The 22,000-nt window shown below is 37.0% G+C and overlaps 1 protein-coding gene across 3 annotated transcripts in view; it reads right to left on the reverse strand.

Annotated features, from left to right (window-relative positions):
* The window catches only part of VAV3 (vav guanine nucleotide exchange factor 3), a 399,477-nt gene that overhangs the window by 7,294 nt on the left and 370,183 nt on the right, over positions 1–22,000 (reverse strand). For all 3 annotated transcript variants that reach the window (XM_063624405.1, XM_063624404.1, XM_063624406.1), the window contains one exon: positions 15,529–15,658. In XM_063624405.1, coding sequence (XP_063480475.1) covers positions 15,529–15,658 — 130 coding nt within the window. The remainder of the gene's footprint in view (positions 1–15,528; positions 15,659–22,000) is intronic.

The following is a 22,000-nucleotide window of genomic DNA, read 5'->3' on the forward strand; positions in this document are numbered from 1 at the left end:
ACTCTATTATTGGCAGAAAATCTGGTGCTGAGATTCCTATCCTATGTCTGTGAAAATTCAGTTAGAAGCCCTCATTCTAAACATTACTTCTGTCAGGCATTAGAATTCTGTCCTTGGACTGTTTTCTTTTTTTTTTTTTTTTTTTGAGATGGAGTTTCGCTTTGTCGCCCAGTTTGGAGTGCAGTTACGCGATCTCGGCTCACTGCAAGCTCCACCTCCTGGGTTCACGCCATTCTCCTGCCTCAGCCTCCCGAGTATCTGGGAATATTTTCTAAGTGTCCATCCTTGTGTCCCTCTCTCTGGGACTATTTTATCCATAAAGAAATAAAACACTATATTTCTCCAAAATTTTCAGTGAAGGTAATTTACACCAAGAGTCTGGAATATAACAAGAGATAAGTTAGCTCTAGAAGAGAGAAATGATAAGCCAGTGAAAACACAGTTAAATGCAAATTAAATAATTTCAACAATAGGTAGATAAATAAGATAACCTATCTGTAATCTTAAAATATCGACTATTCCTGAAGGAATATGGGTAATGCTTCACCAAAGGACTTGAAACTCTTTCAATTACAGAATATCAGGGTGCTAGCCCTGTCTCTTATCTAACTCTAAAAGCCTTATCATCATTTGCATTCCTATCAAGTAGCTAGAATTAGAATCCTCTTAAATCTTATCTAAAACATTATAATTCCATCCAAACCGTAGTTAGCCCTCACAGTTAGGCTTTGGCCTCGCTGCTGTCTTCACTTAGACTAATTTTTTTCTCTGATGAATGTGGGAGATTCTTGGATATGGTTTGGCTTCTCACCTGAATTTCAGTCTATGGCTTCAAATGTTTTCATGACACTGCTACGAAGACTAGGTTTTATGTCTGATTTAATGTGTCTGAAACCAAATTCCTCATCTTCTTCCCTGTAATCTAGCTCAAACTCCCATGTCTCCCCCCTGCAAGAACTCTCCTGTTCTCTCTGTGAACTACCCTTGCAAAGTTAGCACACCGTTCAGCCCTCCTTGTCCCCTTTCTAAGTAAAGTGCTTTCTTCCTCTGCAATATGAAGTTAATCTTTCAGTAATTCTCAGCTGCACCATCCCAATTCAGGTATCTATATCATTCCTACCCTCAGAAAACTGCCAGCCAAATGGTCTTCTTGCTTCTGGCTTTCTTTCTCTTCCATTCTAAATACTGCCTCACAGCAACTCACCTTTGATGTAGAGTCCATCATGCTATTTGCTAAATTATGAAATCCAAACCCTTGGCCTGAATTCCATGACAATTCATAATCTGGCCACTCTTGCTTCTCTAATGAAATCTGCATACATTTCCACATGTGTTCTCTTTACCCAGACCAGCTTCCTACTACCTCCTGAGGCCCTCAGCTACATTTCCAACTCCAAGTATCTGCTCATTCTGCAATGCTGCTCCTTCCCTGGCCTCTGCTGACCTTAACTTCCCTGTCTCAAGTCCAGCCCAGATCCCTCCCAGGAGCCTTCCCTGACAATCCAGACAACACTCTGGCCCCTTCTTTGACCTTTCCTAGCCCTCTGGTAGGCATTTGCATCATGGCACTTCATGGCTCTGATATTTAATTACTGTACGTTCTGTGTTGTATCCCCAATTACACGGCGATTCTGGAGGGCAGGGGCCAGTTCTTATATTGCTTCTGCATCCTCCACAGGATCAGGTCCAGTGCTAAGCAACTGAAGCTGCTGAATGGACAAGTATCTCGGCAGGGTATTTAATTTTGCAAGTTCCTTATGTCTCCTCCTTCCATTCCTTTAGCTCATCTTCTGCTCACTTAAACTGCTCCATAAGACTTCCAACAAAGGCCAGCAAAACACAAAGGAAAGAAAGCAAAATATGTTCGGGTTCTATTCCCCAGGCTTCCTGAGAGCCACAATCTATCAGTGATATTCCTACAATAACTACTTTTTTTCCTGAGATGCTGAACACCTATTAAATACTGTATGTCTCACAGCATTAACCATACTCTATGCCTGAGGAATCTTCTTAGGAGTAAAAGGTTAATCAGTTTCTCCTGCCACCCAGTGTATAGCTCTCAGCCAAACATTTTAAGGATTGGTAGGGATGCTTTCTACTTTTCTACACACTGTAGTGTGACTTATTGTTGCCACTCTTCCTATATAACAATGGTAACTGCCTTTGGGTCCTTAATTCCTTTGAGCTGGAAAAACAGCATTCGAATGCCTGGCACCTACTGAGACAAGAGTAAAAGATAACATGTTTCTCCAGGAAAGTATGGATTTAAACCCAGATGTAAGCAATATCAGAATAAGGTATTTGATAAAAATATTTTTAGAATGATTTAACCTGGAAAATATATTTCCATCCATACTGATAATATATCCACGTGTTTCCATATATACAGATGCATGGTTTCATCATCAATCTCCTCCTATCACACCAAGAAACTTCTAAAGTAAAAATTATTGGTAGGTGCATGTCCTGGAATAGAATTAAAAAGAGCCCAGTAACAGTGACATTTAAATGGGAACCTTGAGGTGGTTATCATCTCCTGGACTTGTCATTCACTGCCTAACATTAAAGATAACCTACCTGTATCATGTTATTCTGGAAGCTTCTTGAAAGAGAACTCTTTTATGCATATTAGCATCCACTTAGATAATATTACACCAATACTGCGACCTTTTTCAATAGGTAATCATTTGCAAACTGGATGCTTCGTTTAAGGGCCTAACTGTCCCTCTTTTACAAACACTTTCAACTCCACATTAGCATAGACAAGGGAGGACACCTTGCTTAGAGAGACCATCACACTTAGGTAGGTATTTGGTTATTCTGCATGTGTATGACGCCTGGATCTCCATTGAGCTAACATTCATGGGGCATTATTAGCAAATGACTCAGTGGCTCATAATTCAGTGACTTAATGTTTCCAATTAGAACTATTAAGAGCACAGTCAAACATTACTTATCAAGTTTTCCAAGTTAAGCAAAACCTGAAGTACTAACATTACCTAATATAAATAGAAGTTATCTGTTAAATAAATAAACTGGGAATAGAAGTTATCAGCATAGCCATAATAACTGACTGGCAAATCATTAGTGGTTATTATTCAGTTCTGAGACCTGACTGAGAAGATAAAGCCACAAAACACAGAAGAATGTCAATTAAAAAGAGAAAGAACACAGTGTTTATGGTAGGATAAAAAAGTACTAGTGACTGGATATTTGATGCCTATACTCTTGTTGTCAAGGCTAAGGATTGCTTTAAAGTATTATGTTCTGCCTTGATCGTGCTATTAATGTTCATGAGCAGATGAAAATTTACTCAGCTTTCAGTAATATTTGAAATTTTTACACATTGGAAACCAACCTAATCGACACTCTTTCTTCGGGTACTAGTAATCAAATCCTAAGTATTTTTGAACTAACAATTATTCTTTACATGTATCAGAGAACATTACCCTAAGTTATTTGCTAAGTATTCTCTGGGATAGACATTCATTAACACTCAGTTTTTAGTTGTAACAAGCACATGTGTTCTCACTCACTTAGGTAACGAAAAGTTGTTAGTAAGAATATGAGAAGATTGGGCCAATGGTACTGTCAACACTGATCACTTGCGTTTGCTGCACAGCAGTGGCCCTAGATGTTTTCCTGAAAGACTGTACTCCTAAGTGGGATGCTTTGATGAGCAGTCTAGGAGATTCTTTTTGCCAAGATTGTCTACAGATGGCCTAACACCAGAGAACATGCTGAGAATTTAATGAATGCTTAATTTAAATTTGTGATCCTTACCCTGGTTTTATTTTAGAACTCAGGCATATCGTTTTAGATGCCCTGCAAAATTCATAGACAGAGTATCAACTATCTGCTCCCCAATGTCTCCCAAACAAAATGACCTGAAACCCTATTGTTTAGTGCTTATTGTATATTTTATATATTGTCACTGAAAAAAAACTAGGAATAATTTAGATTAATTTCATTTAATTGAATGCTGACATCTGGTAAGTAGACAAATTTCTGTTAACCCAAAATCCAAAGCTGTAGCGAGGAAAACTTATATTTAGGATTATTGTAAAAAATAAACTACTACTTAGTATTCAGTGCTACAGAGTATAAACATATAAAGCCGTTAACAAGAAAACAAAGTAAGTATAAGGTCTTTCTTATTGCTATGGAAAACTGCCTAGGGATTTCAGTATTTATATGCATACGGTTTATCAAGATGTTAATTCTAAATCTATATTTTAAAAATATTTGGCAGACATTTACTATTTTTATTTATTATTGCTAATGTGCCAAAGACTGCTAAGATATCATAGGAGATATAATGAATAGGTACAGCCTCTGACATCAAAGGAGCTTAGAAATTAGTGAAGAGATAGACACAGACAGAAATTATGTAGAGATATGGATGGAAATGATTCATTTTGGATTGAGAATGCTATGATTAGACTTTAGGCTCTATTGGAGCCCTCAATACAAAACAAAAACCTTCCAAACTCCCAGTTGCTCAGGGCAAAAACCTTAGAATTATTCTTAGGTCTTCTCGTAGTATTATACATCACATCTGATGTGTCATAATATCCTTTCGGATCACCCGCAAAATATAAATATAGTCACCTATATGGCTACGTGCTGTTCCAGGCCACTATCATCTTACCTTGATTGCTGTATGGGCCTAACTGGTCTTCCTGTGCCTACCTTGTCATCTCTTTTTCATGGTCTTTTTTACAATACAGAAACTAGAATAATCCTATTAAAACTTTAAAGGCAGACCATGTTTCTCCTTTGCCTACATCCCTCCAATGGTTTCCTGTTTCTTCAAGGGTAAAAGCTGTAAGTCCTCTAGGGCCTTAAGTGATCTGGCCTCACTTACCCCTTGAACCTCACCTCCAGCTACTCTTCCTCTTGGTCCTTCTGCTCTGGCCACATTGCCCAGTCAGACATACCCCTCCCTTAGCACTGGCAGTTCTCTCTTTCACCTCCTTGAGACTTGACTCAAATGCAACCTTCACAATGAAACCTGCCGTGATGTCCTATAAAATTATCATGGATCCACACCACTAGTGCCATGTGATGCTGACAGAAACAGAGCTTATTGTGGGAACAAAACACAATCAGAGAAGTAGGTAGAGTGCATACAATCTCCCAAACTCCCATTGTCCTACTGCTGAGGTGACGCACAAGTGCTCTGCACGCACTGTGGTTACAGTTTCAGCATCCTGCTCTATGTATTGACAGGATATTTATGCAAGCTTATAATAACAGAAGCTCCCTGGTCACACAAGTGGCCTGTTAGAAAGGGGAGCTTCTAGAGCCAGTGGCTGGTGTCAGCCTGCTCTACCACTGAACTAACTCAGAAGTGATGAACCAGCTTTCTGCTATGCTACCAGAAAGAGGGAAAATGAGACTATAGTTTTGTTTTTCATCACCCAACCAGCCCAGTTAAAAATTGTAAGCCATCCCTCAGCACTCATGAGTACCACTCCCTTGGTATGGTTTTTTTTCCCCAGAGCACTCAGTAACATCTAACATAATACATTTAATTATTTTTCTAAATCCATTGGCTACCTTCCCTACTAGCAAGTGGAATCTCCATAAGAGTAGGGAATTTTACCTACGCTATTCACTGCTGTAATTTAACAGTACTTGCCCTGAAGTAGGCTGTCAATTAAGATCTGTTGAATGAATGCATTAATGAATAATGAACGAATGAATGAATATGGGGAACTATGGAGGAGGTTAATGGTGAGGATGCAACAACTAAAGAATAAATGAGGAAAGAAGTGCTTGGATTCGATTCAAATTATGTAGAATTGTAGAAAGGGAAGGGTGGAAATTAACTGTGGAAGAATGAGTTTTGAAAAAAGAAAAATCTGAGCCAATGAGTCAGGCAATATTGAAATTTTTGTGCCCAGTCTGACAAACTGGAGTGCATCTATCAGAGGGTGGTGAGGATGGTGAGAAATTGACAACCACTTACATGATGAGGAATTGATTAATTATTTTAAAAAAGAAAAGAAAAGCAAGGAATGAAGAGGTAGGAAGGAAGCATGGGAAAGGGGAAAGAACATACCAGGTGAAAAGTTATCATGAGAGGGAGAGTATATAGTATATTTATTTTGAATATACAATACATTATTTTTACAGTATATTTGGGGTTATATTGCTAGTAAGAATATATATTTATTTTGAACTAATCATAGTAAATAGCTATAGTACATCAAATTTCTAGATCAATAAAAGAAAAAAAAACTTAATTTTGTTCAGAAAATAGGGTGTTTTGTGTGGTATTGAACATAAAGTCCCTTGAGTGTTCAAGCAAAGCCTGATGATGACTTCTCAGGAATGTTACAGAATGTTTAAAAAAACCTGTATTAGGGCTAATGGGGATGGTAAGTTTGAAGTGCCTAGATACAAGAAGAGTTTCTCTGGCATTCCTACCTATTGCTCAGATGTTAAGCTGCATTGTATATAACACTTGAGACGTGTGTAAGATATAGTATTTAATGCAAGCAGAGGCTCAACAAATGTTGAATGCACGAAGCAATGAATGAAAGTATGACTTAATGAAAGGAAACCCTAGCCGAATATGTAGTCAGTTTATTAGTGCTACTAAGAGCAAGAGAGTTGCAGAGTTAAAACCTGCTACCCTATGCAGATTTGGGATTCAGCAGGGGAAGTCAAATATCAGTCATATATCAGGAAAAAAGAGATATCAGCATTGATCCTCATAACTAGGAGCCTGGTTAAATTTTTAGGAAGAAAAAATGGGAATTTCTCCCAATTTAGATGAATTTCTGTTTGTTTTTCAAGCAAGAGACTAGTAAAACCAAATTCTTGGATCAGGGCTGCTATATGAAAGCACTGTGGTAAATTAACTGCATTGAGACCAGTTATGTATGTATGTATGTATGTATGTATGTATGTGTATGTATCTATGTATGTAGTTATTTTTGATATTGAGTCTCCCTCTGTTGCCCAGGCTGGAGTGCAGTGGTGCCATCTTGGCTCACTGCAACCTCCGCCTCCTGGGTTCAAGCAATTCTTCTGCCTCAGCCTCCCGAGTAGCTGGGATTACAGACGCATGCCACCACACCGGGCTAACTTTTGTATTCTTAGTAAAGACGGGGTTTCACCATGTTGGCCAGGCAGGTTTCAAACTCCTAACGTCAAATGATCCACCTGCTTCAGCCTCTCAAAGTGCTGGGGATTACAGGCATGAGCCACTGTGCCTGGCCAAGACCAGTTTTCAATTTAGAACATGAGGTTATATGAGACACTATAGAAGTATTAATGAACAGTATAAAAAATGAGAAATTCTAAGATCATAAGTACTGCTCTGAGCCTTGAAACATTTAAAAGATAGCACTGAATGAGGTTATCTGAATCTGTAGAATTTACACCTGTAAGCCATATTTTGAAGGGATCCTGGATACTGGTTGCTAACTTTTAAAGCCATCAGGCTCAGAATAAAAATGCCTTAGAGTAGCTGGTAAAGATCCTGAAGTAACTAAATAAAAAAGGGAAGCCCAGCATCACTTACTAATGAAGATGTGCAATTGCAGTCGATCAGTTGCCCAAGAACTATAAATTATGTGGACACCACAGACATACCAAGAGAGAAGAATATAAAAATGTCAGCAATATGTTATAACTAACTTAGTCCATAGAATAGTGTGTATACTGGAAGAGCGGAGCCAAGCCCCAGGAAATAGAAGTAGGAAACCAAAGTTATCAGGGAAAAGGAGGACTTTATAAATATACTTAAAATTATCAAATGAGGCTAATGTAACACTTCACACTGGGTACCAGTATTGGAAGTGGTAGCAGGAGCAGCAGTAGTAATAGCAGGAGCAAAACACATAGCACTTCCCACATGTGAGACGCTATTCTCAGTATTTCACACCTACTAACTCTTTTAAGGCTCCTAACATGAGCATTAAACACTATGAGACAGTGTTGCATGATGAAATAAACTGGAGAAAACTCTAGATAAACTGTCACTTTCCTAGAAGGGAATATATCATACTAGTAGCATTTCTTATATATCTGTTTGACAAAAGAAATCTTTTCATGGTACTTCTCACAGGGCTAGAGATTCCTGGAATACTCCATTGGAGATATTGATCTGATATATGTAAAAGGAGTTTGAAAAGTAAGAGTGTCCTGCTAATCATCAAATTATTGAATTTCAGAATTCTTAGGTTCTCTTATTCCAGATAAAATATTTAATACAATGTTTCAGACAAATGGTCATGCAAGTATTGTTTAGGAGCCTGCATTAGCTAGAAGTGCAGTCTCTCAGAAAGATAAGGCATTTCACCGTGGAAAAGCAATACAATTCATTGAAAACACTTTTTTTGTATTAAAGTAGTGTTTTTCTTGTATAAATCCCATTCGCTGACTGCCTGACTGCTGTAATAATGTAAAGTCCTCTTATAACTCCAAGTTACAAAATGACAAAAAGAAAAATTAGAATAAGGATGGAAAATTTTAGAGAAAAGTTTAAAATTAATACAGTGAAACTGCAGTGGGTCGAATGGTGGCCCTTCAAAAAGATATGCCCACCCAGAACCTGTGAACCTGTGAATGTGACTTTATTTGAAACAGGGGTCTTTGCAGATGTAATTCAGTTAAGGATCTCAAAATTAGATCAAGCTGTATTTCGGTGGGCCCTAAATCCAACAACAGGTGTCCATAAGAGAAAAGAAGGGACAATGATACACACAGAAGGTGATGTGAAGACCAGCAGAGACTGGAGCGGTGCATCTATAAACCAAGCCATGCCAAGGACTGCCAGTAGAAACTGGGAGAGGAGCATGGGAGGGATTATCCCTCAGAGCCTCCAGGAAGTATTAGCCCTGCTAACACTTTGGTTTTCAACTTCTGGCCTCCAGACGGGTGAGAGAGTAAACTTCTGTTGTTTTAAACCACTTGGTTCGTGGTAATTTTACAGCAGTTCTAGGAAACTAATATAATGAGATTAAAACAAATATTTAAATTACCAGAATAAAATTAGATCATATCAAACTCAATTACAAAATGACCAAGGAAAAGATGACAAAAAAACTGAGGATACAATAAAATCAGAAAATAAAGGCAGGTGAATATGGGAATGCTGAATTAAAAGGGCAAGGGAGAAACTAAGTTAAGTGGATGGTTGGGAACCTGTACGAAGGAGATAATAAATATTGTCTCCATTATATTGTAATATAACTAATAAATAGTAGTTAAGGAATTATTAGGATGTTTAAGGAATTATCAGGAATAAGAATGCTACTTTATGTTCTACTGAGTTAAATAAATATGACACAAATTATCCAAGTTTCTGTTTCTACCCAAAATACTGACTAAAAATGAAGGATAAGCATGTTGTTGGATGGTGAATAGAATAATGGGGACAGTAGGTGGCAGTAAAGAGACCACACCCAGGGAGAGACAGCCTAGGCTCTGTTCTGGCTTCTACTTCTTCCTGCAAGGTCAACCTTATGGCTCCAATGACAAAAGTAGCCTTCGTCAATCTTTGAAGAATTGCTACACTATTTGTCACCACACTGAAAGGAACATGCTGATCTACATTTTGTTTTCAAACTCACCCATATTCCCATGCTTTTCCAGTTTCAACTTAGCACTCTAATATCTGCTGTGTCTCCTGTGAACCTTAGACTCTGACTTCTCTTATTTAGCCCCTTCTGAGGCTATTTCATGCAAGGCATGTGCAAAAGTACAATTGAGAATGACAAGCAAAGGGTCCTGGCTCCTAGGGCTCCAGCAAACAATGCTCCAGAAGAAATTAAGCCTATATACAAATGCCTATAATTCTCACATCACTATATTCTATGTGAACTATGAAATGGAGTAGTAATGATTCATAAAATTCTACCTTCAATCCAGACCACTCTCCTCAGTGCCAGCTGCATCCTGAACCATTGAATATCCGCAGGTACCTAAACATTGTGCAAAACTGAATATATTCCCTTTTCTCTTAAATCTGTTCTATCTCTTCTGTTTCCTGGTTTGTCAATGGTTTTATCACTTGCCAGTTGTCCAAAGCAAATACTTATGTACCATACTTGTACTAATTTGATTTCAAATCCTTTATCCAATCAACTCAACCTCTAAGATATATGCAAACCTGCCACTGCCCTTCTCTACTGTCAGTATGCAACTTATGTCCAAAGCATGCTTATCCTTCTCATGGACATCTGCAATAGCCTCCTAACTCATCTCCCCTCTGTGCATGCCTCCCTCCAGGCCACTCCTCAGGAGCAGTCAGTGGTCTTTTAAGACAATGTAAATTAGTTCATGCCATTTTCTGTCTGTAAAACTTCAATACTTTCCTATTGCAAATATCAGAATCCACTTACTATACTCCCAACACATTGGTCCTTTTTCAGTTCCTTAAACATATGAAGTTCTCTCCTGCTTATGAGCCTTCACACAAGTGACCTCTACGCTACACAGGTTCCCTACTGGCCACCACCCCACACCCTGTCAGCTCTCGCAGATCCTTTAAGTTAAGCCTGACTGTCACTTCTTCAAAAAGCCCTTCTTTGACCCTGAAGGCTAAATGGCCCTGCTCCCATTTCCTTGCACTTACGCTTCAGCTTCATAAAGATGATCAAAATTTGTGATTATTGAAGGGGTTTGTTTTTGTCTGTTCTTGTTCACCAGATTGTGAATCTTATTCACTATTATAATTCCAGTATCTAGCACAAGGCCTAGCGCATGCTAAGTATTGAAAATATTTGCAGGATAAAGGGATAAATGAATGAATGAATGAAGCAAATCCAATGAGGTCACAGGTAAGGAACAGATGGCTTCAAATATGATCTGTTCAGTACATGCTAGTGTTTCATATGTCCTGAAATCAATGGACCAGACCCTTCTATGTCTGAAGCAGGCAAAAGAAGGACACTGTCACCACCCCCAATTCTTCAGATATAGCCAGCAAACGGGATCATCTCCACAATTGGAAACTTCTATTCTGAAATATTTCAGACTTAAAGTAGCGAGGAGAGCAAAAGGAATTCCCACATATTTTTCATTCAGACTCCCCAAATGTTAACATTTTATGATGTTTGCTTTATCAATCTATGTATTTTTCCTGAGCCGCCTCAGAATAAATTGCAGACATAATGCCCCTTATTACTAAATACTCAGCACTCGTTCCCGAAAAACAAAGGTATTCTCTTCTCTTGTATAACCACAGTACAATTATCAAAAGCAGAAAATTGCATTGATGCGATACTATTTTTTAATCAAGAGAATTTATTCGAAATTTGCCAATTGTATCACATCTTTTATAGCAACATATATACACAGACTTTATAACATATACAAAATATATGTTACTATACACACACATATATATACATACACGTGTGTGTGTGTGTGTGTGTGTGTGTGTGTGTATCTTCCCAACCCGTTCTAGGATTCAATCCAAGACCACATGTTACATGTAGTTGTCACATCTCTTGGTCTCCTTTAAGCTGAAACAGTTCCTCAGACTTTTTCTTTAATGACATTGAAAGTTTTAGAGTATAGACCAATTATTTTGCAGAATGTCTTTTAGTTTGGGATTGTCTGACGTTTCCTCATGATTAGATTCCACTTATGCTTTTTGGGGACAATAATACCACCAAAGTGTTGGTGTGTCCTACTTGGAGCAGTATATTAGGAGGTACGTGATATTTATTTGTCCCATTATTAGTGACGTTAACTTCGATCACTTGGTTACTACTATTACCCTTTTGTAATTAATAAGTTCTTGCAGAAGATACATGGATATTATATAAATATAGTGATAGCCATCTAAAAAAATTACCCAACTCTACTCTGTGGCCCAACTAATTCTCTACAAATAAAAACCTGGCAAAATATTTAAGGTCTGCTTATGGGTCACAAAATAGCTAAACATACAACTTTTCCTAATGCACCAATCTGTTAACATTACCTTATCTGCTTCTCTCATGCAAACAAAGGAAAAAACCTAAGATGCTATTTTTAAAAGAACATTATAAAATCTCTAATTTCATTCCTCATTCATCAGATGAGAAAGCTAAGGCCCAGACAGGCTAAGTGACTCGCCTAAGGTCAGACAGCTACTCTGGCAGACCTCAAAATAATTAAGTGTTCACTGTAGAGCAAGAAAGGCAAAAGTCAATTTAATGCCCTTCAAATATACAAGCCCTACAGGTAAATCTAAAGCAATCTAAGGCAGGTTTGAGATGACCATTTTGGAAAACAATGGGATTTTTACAAAGATCCATAGAACATCTTTCATGGAGTCACTGAAGTTTCTAGAGGAAGCCCAAGAGCTCCCTGCTATGCCTGAGTTCTCTCTTTGTTCTTTTTCTTTCTCTCTTTTCTTCCCACTTAGAAATGCTCTTAAGTCATTCCAAAGACAAAGATAAAATCCCATCACTCTGGGAGACAGGCTGAGAGACAGCCTACAATGGGCTCCTAACTTTAAAATGTTATGCTCCTTGCCCAATACTTTGGACAATTGCTTAATTCTAATCAATATCTTTTTAAATGTTACTTTCCATTTGCATAGTCCTGTCATAATTTTACCACATTGTACATACTTGAAAAAATAATTGGTAAACATTCTAAGAACATTCTAACCTAGAGTAGCCCAAAAGTAAGTGGCCACTACAGTGCCCTGGGGCTTTCTTTTCCAAGGTGACTAGATTATTTAAAAATAATAATAATAATAAACAGCAGGTTTCAGGGGTTGAAGTTCTATTCTCAACCTCTACTCAGAACACAGAATGGTTCCAAGCTTTACCTTGCCTGCTCTGTATCCTCCAACGCCTTTTAGAAGTAATGGAGATGCCATTTCTGTCCAACCCAGTATCCCAAGGTAATAATGCTCGGCAAATGTTATTTTTAGATGATAGCAGCATACCTAAAGCTATGAACCGAAGGTAAGCAATATGAAGACATCTTGCACAATCTTTCTATACAAACATGCAGCATTTCCTCCTTACCACTTCCTGGGATATATAAAATGCATAAAAATAGAAGCAGTCTTTCTTTAAGGGTGAGCTTTTATCAAGACTCGGTATAAAAAAAAGCAAGTTATATTTAAAAAATCATAAAGGCAAAGATTTACATTGCTATGAGTCATAATTAGTAAATGTATTCAAGCCTTAGAAATATAGGAAAGTACTGTGTTAGAATAAGAGAAGTAGCAGCAGTAGTAGAGGAAGTAGAAGTTGTAGAGTCAGCAGTAACTTTTACTGTTTACCATGTAAGAGCACTATGCTAAGTGCTTTATATAGAACGCCTCATTTAGTCCTCAGAACCATCTTAGTCTTCCTCTAATTTTATACAAAGTTAGTATAAAGTAAATAAAACACTGGAATGGTATCACAAATTTGATCTAAGATTGTAATCCTTCTTTGCAGTATCGAATGACTAATCTTGGAGTGTTAACCACTGTGCAATCATTACCAACCTACTCCCCTTCTCTCCTTCTGAGTCGCTTTATGAGGGAGATCTTCCCTGACCACTCTATATAAAAATATGAAACTCCTCCAAGCCAGACTTGCCTGAGTTTCCCCATTAAAATGTAAACTCCATAAAGGTAGGAACTTTGTCTTCTTAATTGCTAGATCCCAGAACCAGAACAGTGCCTTGTGTGTGTTAGGTGTTTAATATATATCTGTTTAATGAATGAATGAATCCTTGATGAACAAAACCAAACTATAACAAATATAAAATTTTAAATGAATTGTTTGCTTTCCCTTCACAATTACAAAAAAAAGTTTTAGTGGCTTGACTCAAGTTGTCAGAATCTCTTAAAAAGCCTGGGTAGGGAAGTTTGAACTCATGAGTTTATTTGTTGAAAAGTTTATCTGGGGCTAGCATGGATATTCAAAGACATTCTACTGGCTATGCTTTTTTTTTAAGAAAAAGCCCTGTAATTCCCTTTTTAGTTGTCAAACAAGTTGAGCATTAAATACTTCATTAAACATGAGACAGAATTTTAAGTTAGGCAACTTCATTCATTGCCGGGCAACATTCTCTGAGTACCTCCACGTACTAAACACGAAGGAATTGGCTGGGAGTGAACCATAGAGTGAAATATGAGGGTTAGCGACCTTCCTACCTAATATGGGACATCTGTTCTCCCTGTCTGCCCACTTCTCCCTCCTAGGCTCTCCAGAGCTAAGTGAACAACTCAAACCGGATTTTTCATCTAACCGACCTCCCTGGCAACTTTTATTGTCTCTTGCTCCTGGGAAGGCAAAGAAACAGAGCTTTGAAAATTACATGTTTCATGCTGGGGGAAATGTCATAGCTTCAACAGAGTTTTAAGAAATTGGTAGGAAAATTGTTTTTTTAGAGAAAACCTCCATTTTTGAATGAGCAAAAATTATGCCTATTTCAGAATCTAAAATAATCAGGTAATCTTGGGCTAAAAAATAACAAGATAAAATCTAATAGGTGTTTAAAGTTTTAAAATAAAGTTCACTCTACTTTCATTGCACGAGCTTAGGCATACATCATTGAGCACTGTGAGGAGAACATATATTAAGTCACTTGAATAAAAAACATGTCAGTTGATGTGACAGATTGTTTGTTTACTTGAATTGAAATGTATAAAACTTCACTGATGTTGTTGAAACCCAGAGCATTACCTGTTCCCCTTTCAGTTTCTGCTTTTAGGGAAAAATATAAACTTACATTAAACTGATGCAAATTCTGTTTTCAAATACCTCTAGATGTCCCAGTTTTGCTTAGGCTAAAGATTCTAAGAGTAATGAAATTGTATTCACTTCTTCCCCAAAACACTTATTTAAAAAAAATAAAATGATATCAAATTAAGAAAATAAAGTCACATCTTCTTGATGACATTTTTCAATTTTTTTGTTACATGCTGTATCTATCTCCAGGAAGACTATGTAACATTAAACAATGAGAAAAAAGGTTTTCGACTTAGACTCACAGTCCAACCATAACATGTTTTTGTTTGCATGCTAATCTTTTGTGATTCGTTGTGGCACACGGCTCATTCTGAAAGAAAGGGGCTAATGTATGGTTTTAGAAATACTAGCATCCAAAAAAACACATTAGTAATGTCAAAATTCTTAAAGTAGTCATTGAAATAGACCATAAGCAGATTTCAGATACTAGGCTAACTGGAGAGCTGTGTACCAGCCCTGCTTAAATACTATTACTCAAACAGAATTATGACCACACACATTACATGTAAGTTAAAAAGAGTTTAGTTACTATAAAAGTCAATGAAAATTATAAAATGTAAATATTAGCATATCTTTTACGTTTCTGATGGATTTTTTGAACATAAACATAATTTTTAATTTGCCATAAAGATCTATAATTAGACATTCACAAGCCTGTTGGTCCATCTGACTCTGCTTAACTCCAGAAAAGAAGTCCTTGCTCATGCATTAGCACATCCATTGGTTATATTTTCAAATTTGGAATGAAGATGTTTAATGTTATTGTGCCTCTAATTTTTAAGTGACAGCAAATTGTATTCTCAATTACAATACTCACAGCTGTTGCCTGCTCTATTACCCCTCTGTCCAGCTGAATGTTCTGGCTCCTTGTATGGAAACTGCAGAGTTGTATCTAAGGTTCTGAACCCTTCCTTGAGAGAATGATGCTTGTAGTACTCCACAAGTTCCTTTGGAAAAAAGAATCAAACAATTTTTGATAAGGATACTTTTGTTCTCGAACACGTGAACTCCTGAGCACATAAATACAATACAAGGATGACCAATTTAATGCTAAATTTTCCATAGGTATATGGAAGATTAAGCAAATTAGAATCTCTCCCCGCTGTCTGGATGTACATGACACCTACCTAACAGCTGTCCTTGTTACTCAGGCCATTAATAATGTGAGTTACCCCCTATTGTTATTCACAGATGGAGAACATCCTGTCTTCAGTCAGATGTAGCAAATGAAAAGAAACAATACTAAACCTCAGTTTCAGAGTAGTAATTATTGTTCTTATTTATGAAATACTTGCCTTTCTAAACCAAAATAAAAGGAACAGCTGCTTGCTGAATATATAGCAATTTCTAGTTTCCTGCACTTATTTTCTTTCAAAATGGCAGAAAAACAAACTTACACTTTTTCGTGGTAAACAAAAGTTGATACAGCACAAATGGTACTTGACATCGTTTTTAGTTTCTGATGAAGTATAGTACCTGTCATAGCTCCGCATATCTGCTACTCACAGAGGTCAATGTAATTCTTTCCAATTTTCTCTTATAAATAATTTGTCTTAAATACATCTAAACCTAATGTAATAACCACATGCCATCCTTCAGACTATGGTTTCAGAAAATTTCACAGGTTGGTTTCATAGATTCTGCAGAAATCTGAATCTCTCTACTGTAAACTGAAACTGAATAATAATTCACAATAAAAACGTATCTTATCGGCCGGGTGCGGTGGCTCAAGCTTGTAATCCCAGCGCTTTGGGAGGCCGAGGCGGGCGGATCACGAGGTCAGGAGATCGAGACCACGGTGAAATCCCGTCTCTACTAAAAATACAAAAAAAATTAGCCGGGCGTGGTGGTGGGCGCCTGTAGTCCCAGCTACTTGGAGAGGCTGAGGCAGGAGAATGGCGTGAACCTGGGAGGTGGAGCTTGCAGTGAGCCGAGATTGCGCCACTGCACTCCAGCCTGGGTGACAGAGCAAGACTCCGTCTCAAAAAAAAAAAAAAAAAAAAAAAAAAAAAAAAAAAAAAGTATCATCAAATGAGTACTGTAGATATAAAATTTCTTATAAGTATCTGAAATGAAAATAAAAGAAAAATCACTTTTAACTTAATTATTCAGTGTTTCTATTGGAGCACCTTTTTAAAAATAAAATTAAAAAAAACCTGAAAAAAAAACCACTCGTTTCTTCTAAAAATCCCACTGCCATCAACTTAATATCTCTGTTCAGTGGTTATGTTCAAAGTTCCCCAGACAAATCAATGAGTCCAAAAATCAGTTGAAAGAAGAAAAAGAGAATCATCAATGATTTATTATTTATGACAAAACTTGAGTATGTTGTGGAATGCACTGTACCAGGAGCTTCAGGGGTCACAGAGATTATAAAGATAAGCCTCCTGCCCTTGAGGAGTTCTCATCCTGGAAGGGAAAGTTCAAAGGCAGGAGAGAGAACTTTGTTTTGTGTATCCAACGGGAAGGGTGATGGAAAGTTTTGTAATACAAGTAGCTTAGCTTAAACTGAAGAACTAGGAAAATTACAATAGCCAGGAACCAGGGAAAGATCATTTTAGGTAGAGCAGGCAGGCTGGAAACAAACATAAAGGTGATAAACAAAGACCACCTTTCATAAGCTAAAAGCAGCATAGTTTGGCTAAAGCATTGGATAAGGCAAATGGCAATTTTTCAATCTCACCTATAAAATGGGGCTAATAAACCATTTCACAGATGATAACAAAGAATATATAAAGTACCTAATACATGTGAAAAATCATAACAGCTACCCCATTATCCCATGTGCCAGGCCCTTTACATGGCTTCTTATAACCTTCACTCAAGAACATTATGAAATGGGCCTTATTCCCATTGAAGCTCAAATCTTAGTGAGGTGAGTGAACTTATGCAAAGTCACATAGCTAGCGTCTTTATTCAAAGTCTGTGCTCTTAACTGTATCATACTATTAGCAAATAGTGCCTAGCAAATGTAAATACAAAAACAAGGGCCGGGCATGGTGGCTCATGCCTGTAATCCCAGCACTTTGAGAGGCTGAGGCAGGCGGATCTCCTGAAGTCAGGAGTTCGAGACCAACCTGGCCAACATGGTGAAACCCTGTCTCTACCAAAAATACAAAAAAGTTAGCCAAGTGTGGTGGCAGGTGCCTGTGATCCCAGCTACTTGGGAGGCTGAGGTAGGAGAATCACTTGAACCTGGGAGGTGGAGGTTGCAGTGAGCCGAGACTTTGCCACTGTACTCCAGCCTGGGCAACAAGAACGAAAATCTGTCTCAAAACAAAACAAAACACCAAAAAACACACACACAAAAAACAGGGAGGCAAAAGTGAAATAGTTTTTGCTATGTGTTCATGATGTACTAGGAACTTTGTTTTCTTAGACTTAAGATGTTAGGGTCTTCCAAATATTATAACTTGAAAAATATGTATGTCTTCTTTTCTTCCTTGGGCCCAGATAATGAGGGTCCTTGTTGAAGCAAGAAATTTGTGATCAGACTGACATTTAAAAACCGAGAAAAAAAGAAACAAAAGACCATGTAAAAGTTTGTGTCTCCAAAATGGTTTCAATGATCAGAATACGCATTTGTATTTTGGTGAATTTTAACGTGTTTTGCACAGACAAGGTATAGAATTAAATTCTACTTACTGACCAATATTGCTATTCATTTTTTTTAAATGCAAAATGCATTTTTAAAAGCAAAATTTTGTGAGGTCTCTGGAAGAAATACACACACACACACACACACACACACACACACACACACATACATAATGTCACTGATACAAACGATACCGAAGAGTTTTCTCCTAGTCTTATTACTTAAATTGAGTAAAATGTGTTATTTTCTTTAGTAAATGTGAAAACAAACTTGAAAGGAATTATAAGCCATAGCTTTGAACTTCAACATAATTTTGTTATAGGTAATATGAATTTTATGATTTTTGCTATGAATTACAATTTATGTGAATTTGGCTAGAAACCATAGAATTATCATACTGAAAACGGATTTGGTGATTATTTAATACTCGCCCACCCCCAAATTTTATGGAAGAAAAAATGAGTTTTCCAAGGCCTAGGGTCATGCAGCTTACTTAGTAAGCTGCAAAACACTCTTTATCACTTCACTAAGCATGGAAGATATTTTAGTTCCATTTTTACAGTCTTATGAGGGTAAATCTTCCTACATGTTTCTAACTGGGTAGAACTAAATAGTGTTACCATGGATCTTTTCCAATTTGCCTTTATGCTTTCTGTATTTTAGTCTAATCCACCCCTGCTTTAATAGTCATTGACCTTCAGGTACAACAAGTAAATAAGAAGATTCTAAACAAAAGAAATCGCTAAGCTTTCCTTATCTCACACTGACACAGCAGTGTCAACAATTCAAGTCTCTTAAAAATAATGATTGAGAGCCAGTCATTCCAATTACCAAGGAAACAGGCAATGGAGATGGTTTATAAACAGCATTTGGACACGGACTGTCTGGCATACATGAAAATTAGAACAAAATTAATGCCTTGTAATCTGGATACAGAAATTCATTTAGGATTTGAATTTAATGACTAAGAAAAACAAAGATTCTGATTAACCAAGCTATTGAAACTCAAGGGAAAAAGGTTAGGTCATAACCACCTAAGGCCGTCTTCTCATTGAGAAACCAGTTAATTTAAAAGAAGCTCTGGAGTTTGCTTATGTTTTACATGCTTTCCAGGTTTAAATTTAATTCCAGGCCCTATTGTGTTTCACAGATAGAAGAGTATACTAATACCAATAATAAAAGGATACTGAACTATTCTTAAGAAACAACTCAAATCCACAGATCACTCCTTACTTATAATAGAGAATTGTGTTATTTGACTCCAACATGATAAAAAGTAACTCCTTGAAGTTTGTATGATCTTGATTTTGAGAAGCCTTCACACCCATTAATCATCTTCTACCTCCTTCCAGAAGTTCAGATTGCTAAAACATGAGCCATTTCTTCTGACCAAGTATCCATGTGGCATTTCCCAGCATAGGTTCCAAGGACTGCTCTATGGTGGGGTTCTCGGTGTAGACGTATTTACTGATTCTTAAGCTTCTTTTTAGAATGGTTAAGTCCTTTTGAGTTCTCCAGAAAGTGATTTCACATAGTAAGGACTCAATATAAATTTGCTGAACAAATGAGCAGAAACAAAAACGAGGGGTAGCTTCAGATTAGTTCAGCTGCCTCTTCAGCAATTTTTATAGTTATTTGCTAAACTTGATAAAAGCGCTTTTCTGATACTGAGATTTTTTTTCCAGCTCCTTGTTTTTCTTTCACAATTACATCCTTTGCTAATGTTTGTTAGTTTCATTTTGCTTTGCTAAAATTCTTAGTCTCTTCCCTTTAACATGCTGTGATACGTGCTTCCTTACAAAAGATGCCTGGATTTGGAGAAAAAAAAAAACATATGCACGTGTCTCTAATAGTGGCATTGCTGAGATTTTATACATGACATATAAGAAAAGCTTACTTTAGTCCTGTGACAAGTACTTTTAGTTATTTTTCCAGAGAATATCATTGTAGAAACTTTTAAGGCTCTCTGGCACAATTTTATTTTTTTTAAAGCTGGATCTCTATTGCTTTCACTATAATCACAGCTTTTACATGCAGATAGGAACTCATGCATCTATGTCTACTAATCCAGGTCACTGTGGTATTACTGGCTTTTCACATCTAACCTTGGCTTCTGAAGAACTTCCTTGAGCTGAACCCAGGTAACACAAAGCTAAATTGATTAGCCCTTTTCAGTGACTATTCCTTTCATCTTCTTCGCTTGTCTCCTCTGATGGGAGTTACTTTTGCTACTTTCAAAGTCTGCAAGGCTGCAGTTATCTTTGGCCCTGCAGCAGTTTTTTAAGTCCCGTAGTAACTATAACACTATGGAGCAGCCTCATTACCATCCAAGGAAGTTCTGCAGGTGAAAGCTCAAGCTGGTATGTCTTGCAGAGATGTGGAGAGCCCCTGTGTGTGCTTTTATCATGTCTCAGCTGCGTCTGTCATTCATTATTTGTGCATCCACTTGCCACCTCCCTCCAAGTTTTCATTTTATGAAGAACCTCCTCTGGTCCAATTCTCTCTGTGCTCAGCCTGCTTGTTTCAACAGAATGTAAGTTACTTCCAGCAGGGAGGATGTCTGGATCTTGGTTACAAATTTGACAGAGTTTACATTTTCCAGGACACGACCTTGCTGCCCATCCTTAGCTTTTGAACTGGGAATGATCTTTACATCCATAGAGATTTTCTTATTTTTCTTTCAACTCAAGATGCTTCAATTTCTTTAAAACACTGACACCTGCCTTGAAGCAGTTCTACATTTTTGGATAAGGCATTCAAGCTGGCCAATTTTGTAAGGCTCCCTTACACTCAGTTTAACTTTAATGTTAACATCTGCAAAGTGCTTTGAGATGTTTTTTGGAAGGATGCAGTATGTATCATTTGATTGATGGTTCAATCAATGAGTGGTCCTTCCCAGTGTTACTCAAGGTACTTAGCAGTGCAAATGCATCTTATGTCCTATATCAAACTCTTCATTATCTCAAGAAACTACCAAACTTGAGAAACATACTTGAGACCACTTAAGGAAATGTGAATTTAGAGTTTACTGTTAGCAACGCATACATGATGACATATACACATTGTTTAAATGACATACACAAAACATTCTTATATGCTAACAAAAGTATGAATAAGTTCTATTTTTTTTAAACTGTGGGAATAATCCTTATTCATTTGATGTGATTTGACAATATACTATTTCCATTTAAATATACAATTCCTATGAAATATCAACGGTTAAGTGGCAAAAATGTTACTTGTTAATGCATAATTATCCAAGGTAATGAATGAGAACCACGGTAGCGATCACTTAAAATATCAGAAAATACAAAAATCTTTTCAATTTGACTTTATATTGCATTTTATAAAAAATGAACCTAAACGTTAGACATATTTTACTAATTACAACTTTTTGTGTTATAATTTAAAATACTGTCTTCTTCCTGAATCAGGACATAGACGCAAAGGAAGAAAAAAAGAGGAAAGAAACGTATATTAAAAACCTGCTGTATCATTTAAACACAAACCAAAACTCTATCTAAACCTGCAAACAATTTACAATGAAGAATATGATCTGAGCAATATAAAACTTAGAGATTTATAAATTAGAATTTTCAGGATTTTCTTGCAAAATTAGAATATGATTCTCTTTAAATAACTTTACAGTGAGCAAAATTTCCAAGAAACTATAGAATTAAAATGACCTTTC

This window comes from Symphalangus syndactylus, chromosome 12 (assembly GCF_028878055.3).
Source record: "Symphalangus syndactylus isolate Jambi chromosome 12, NHGRI_mSymSyn1-v2.1_pri, whole genome shotgun sequence".
In the NCBI taxonomy this organism is placed as follows: Eukaryota; Metazoa; Chordata; class Mammalia; order Primates; family Hylobatidae; genus Symphalangus; species Symphalangus syndactylus.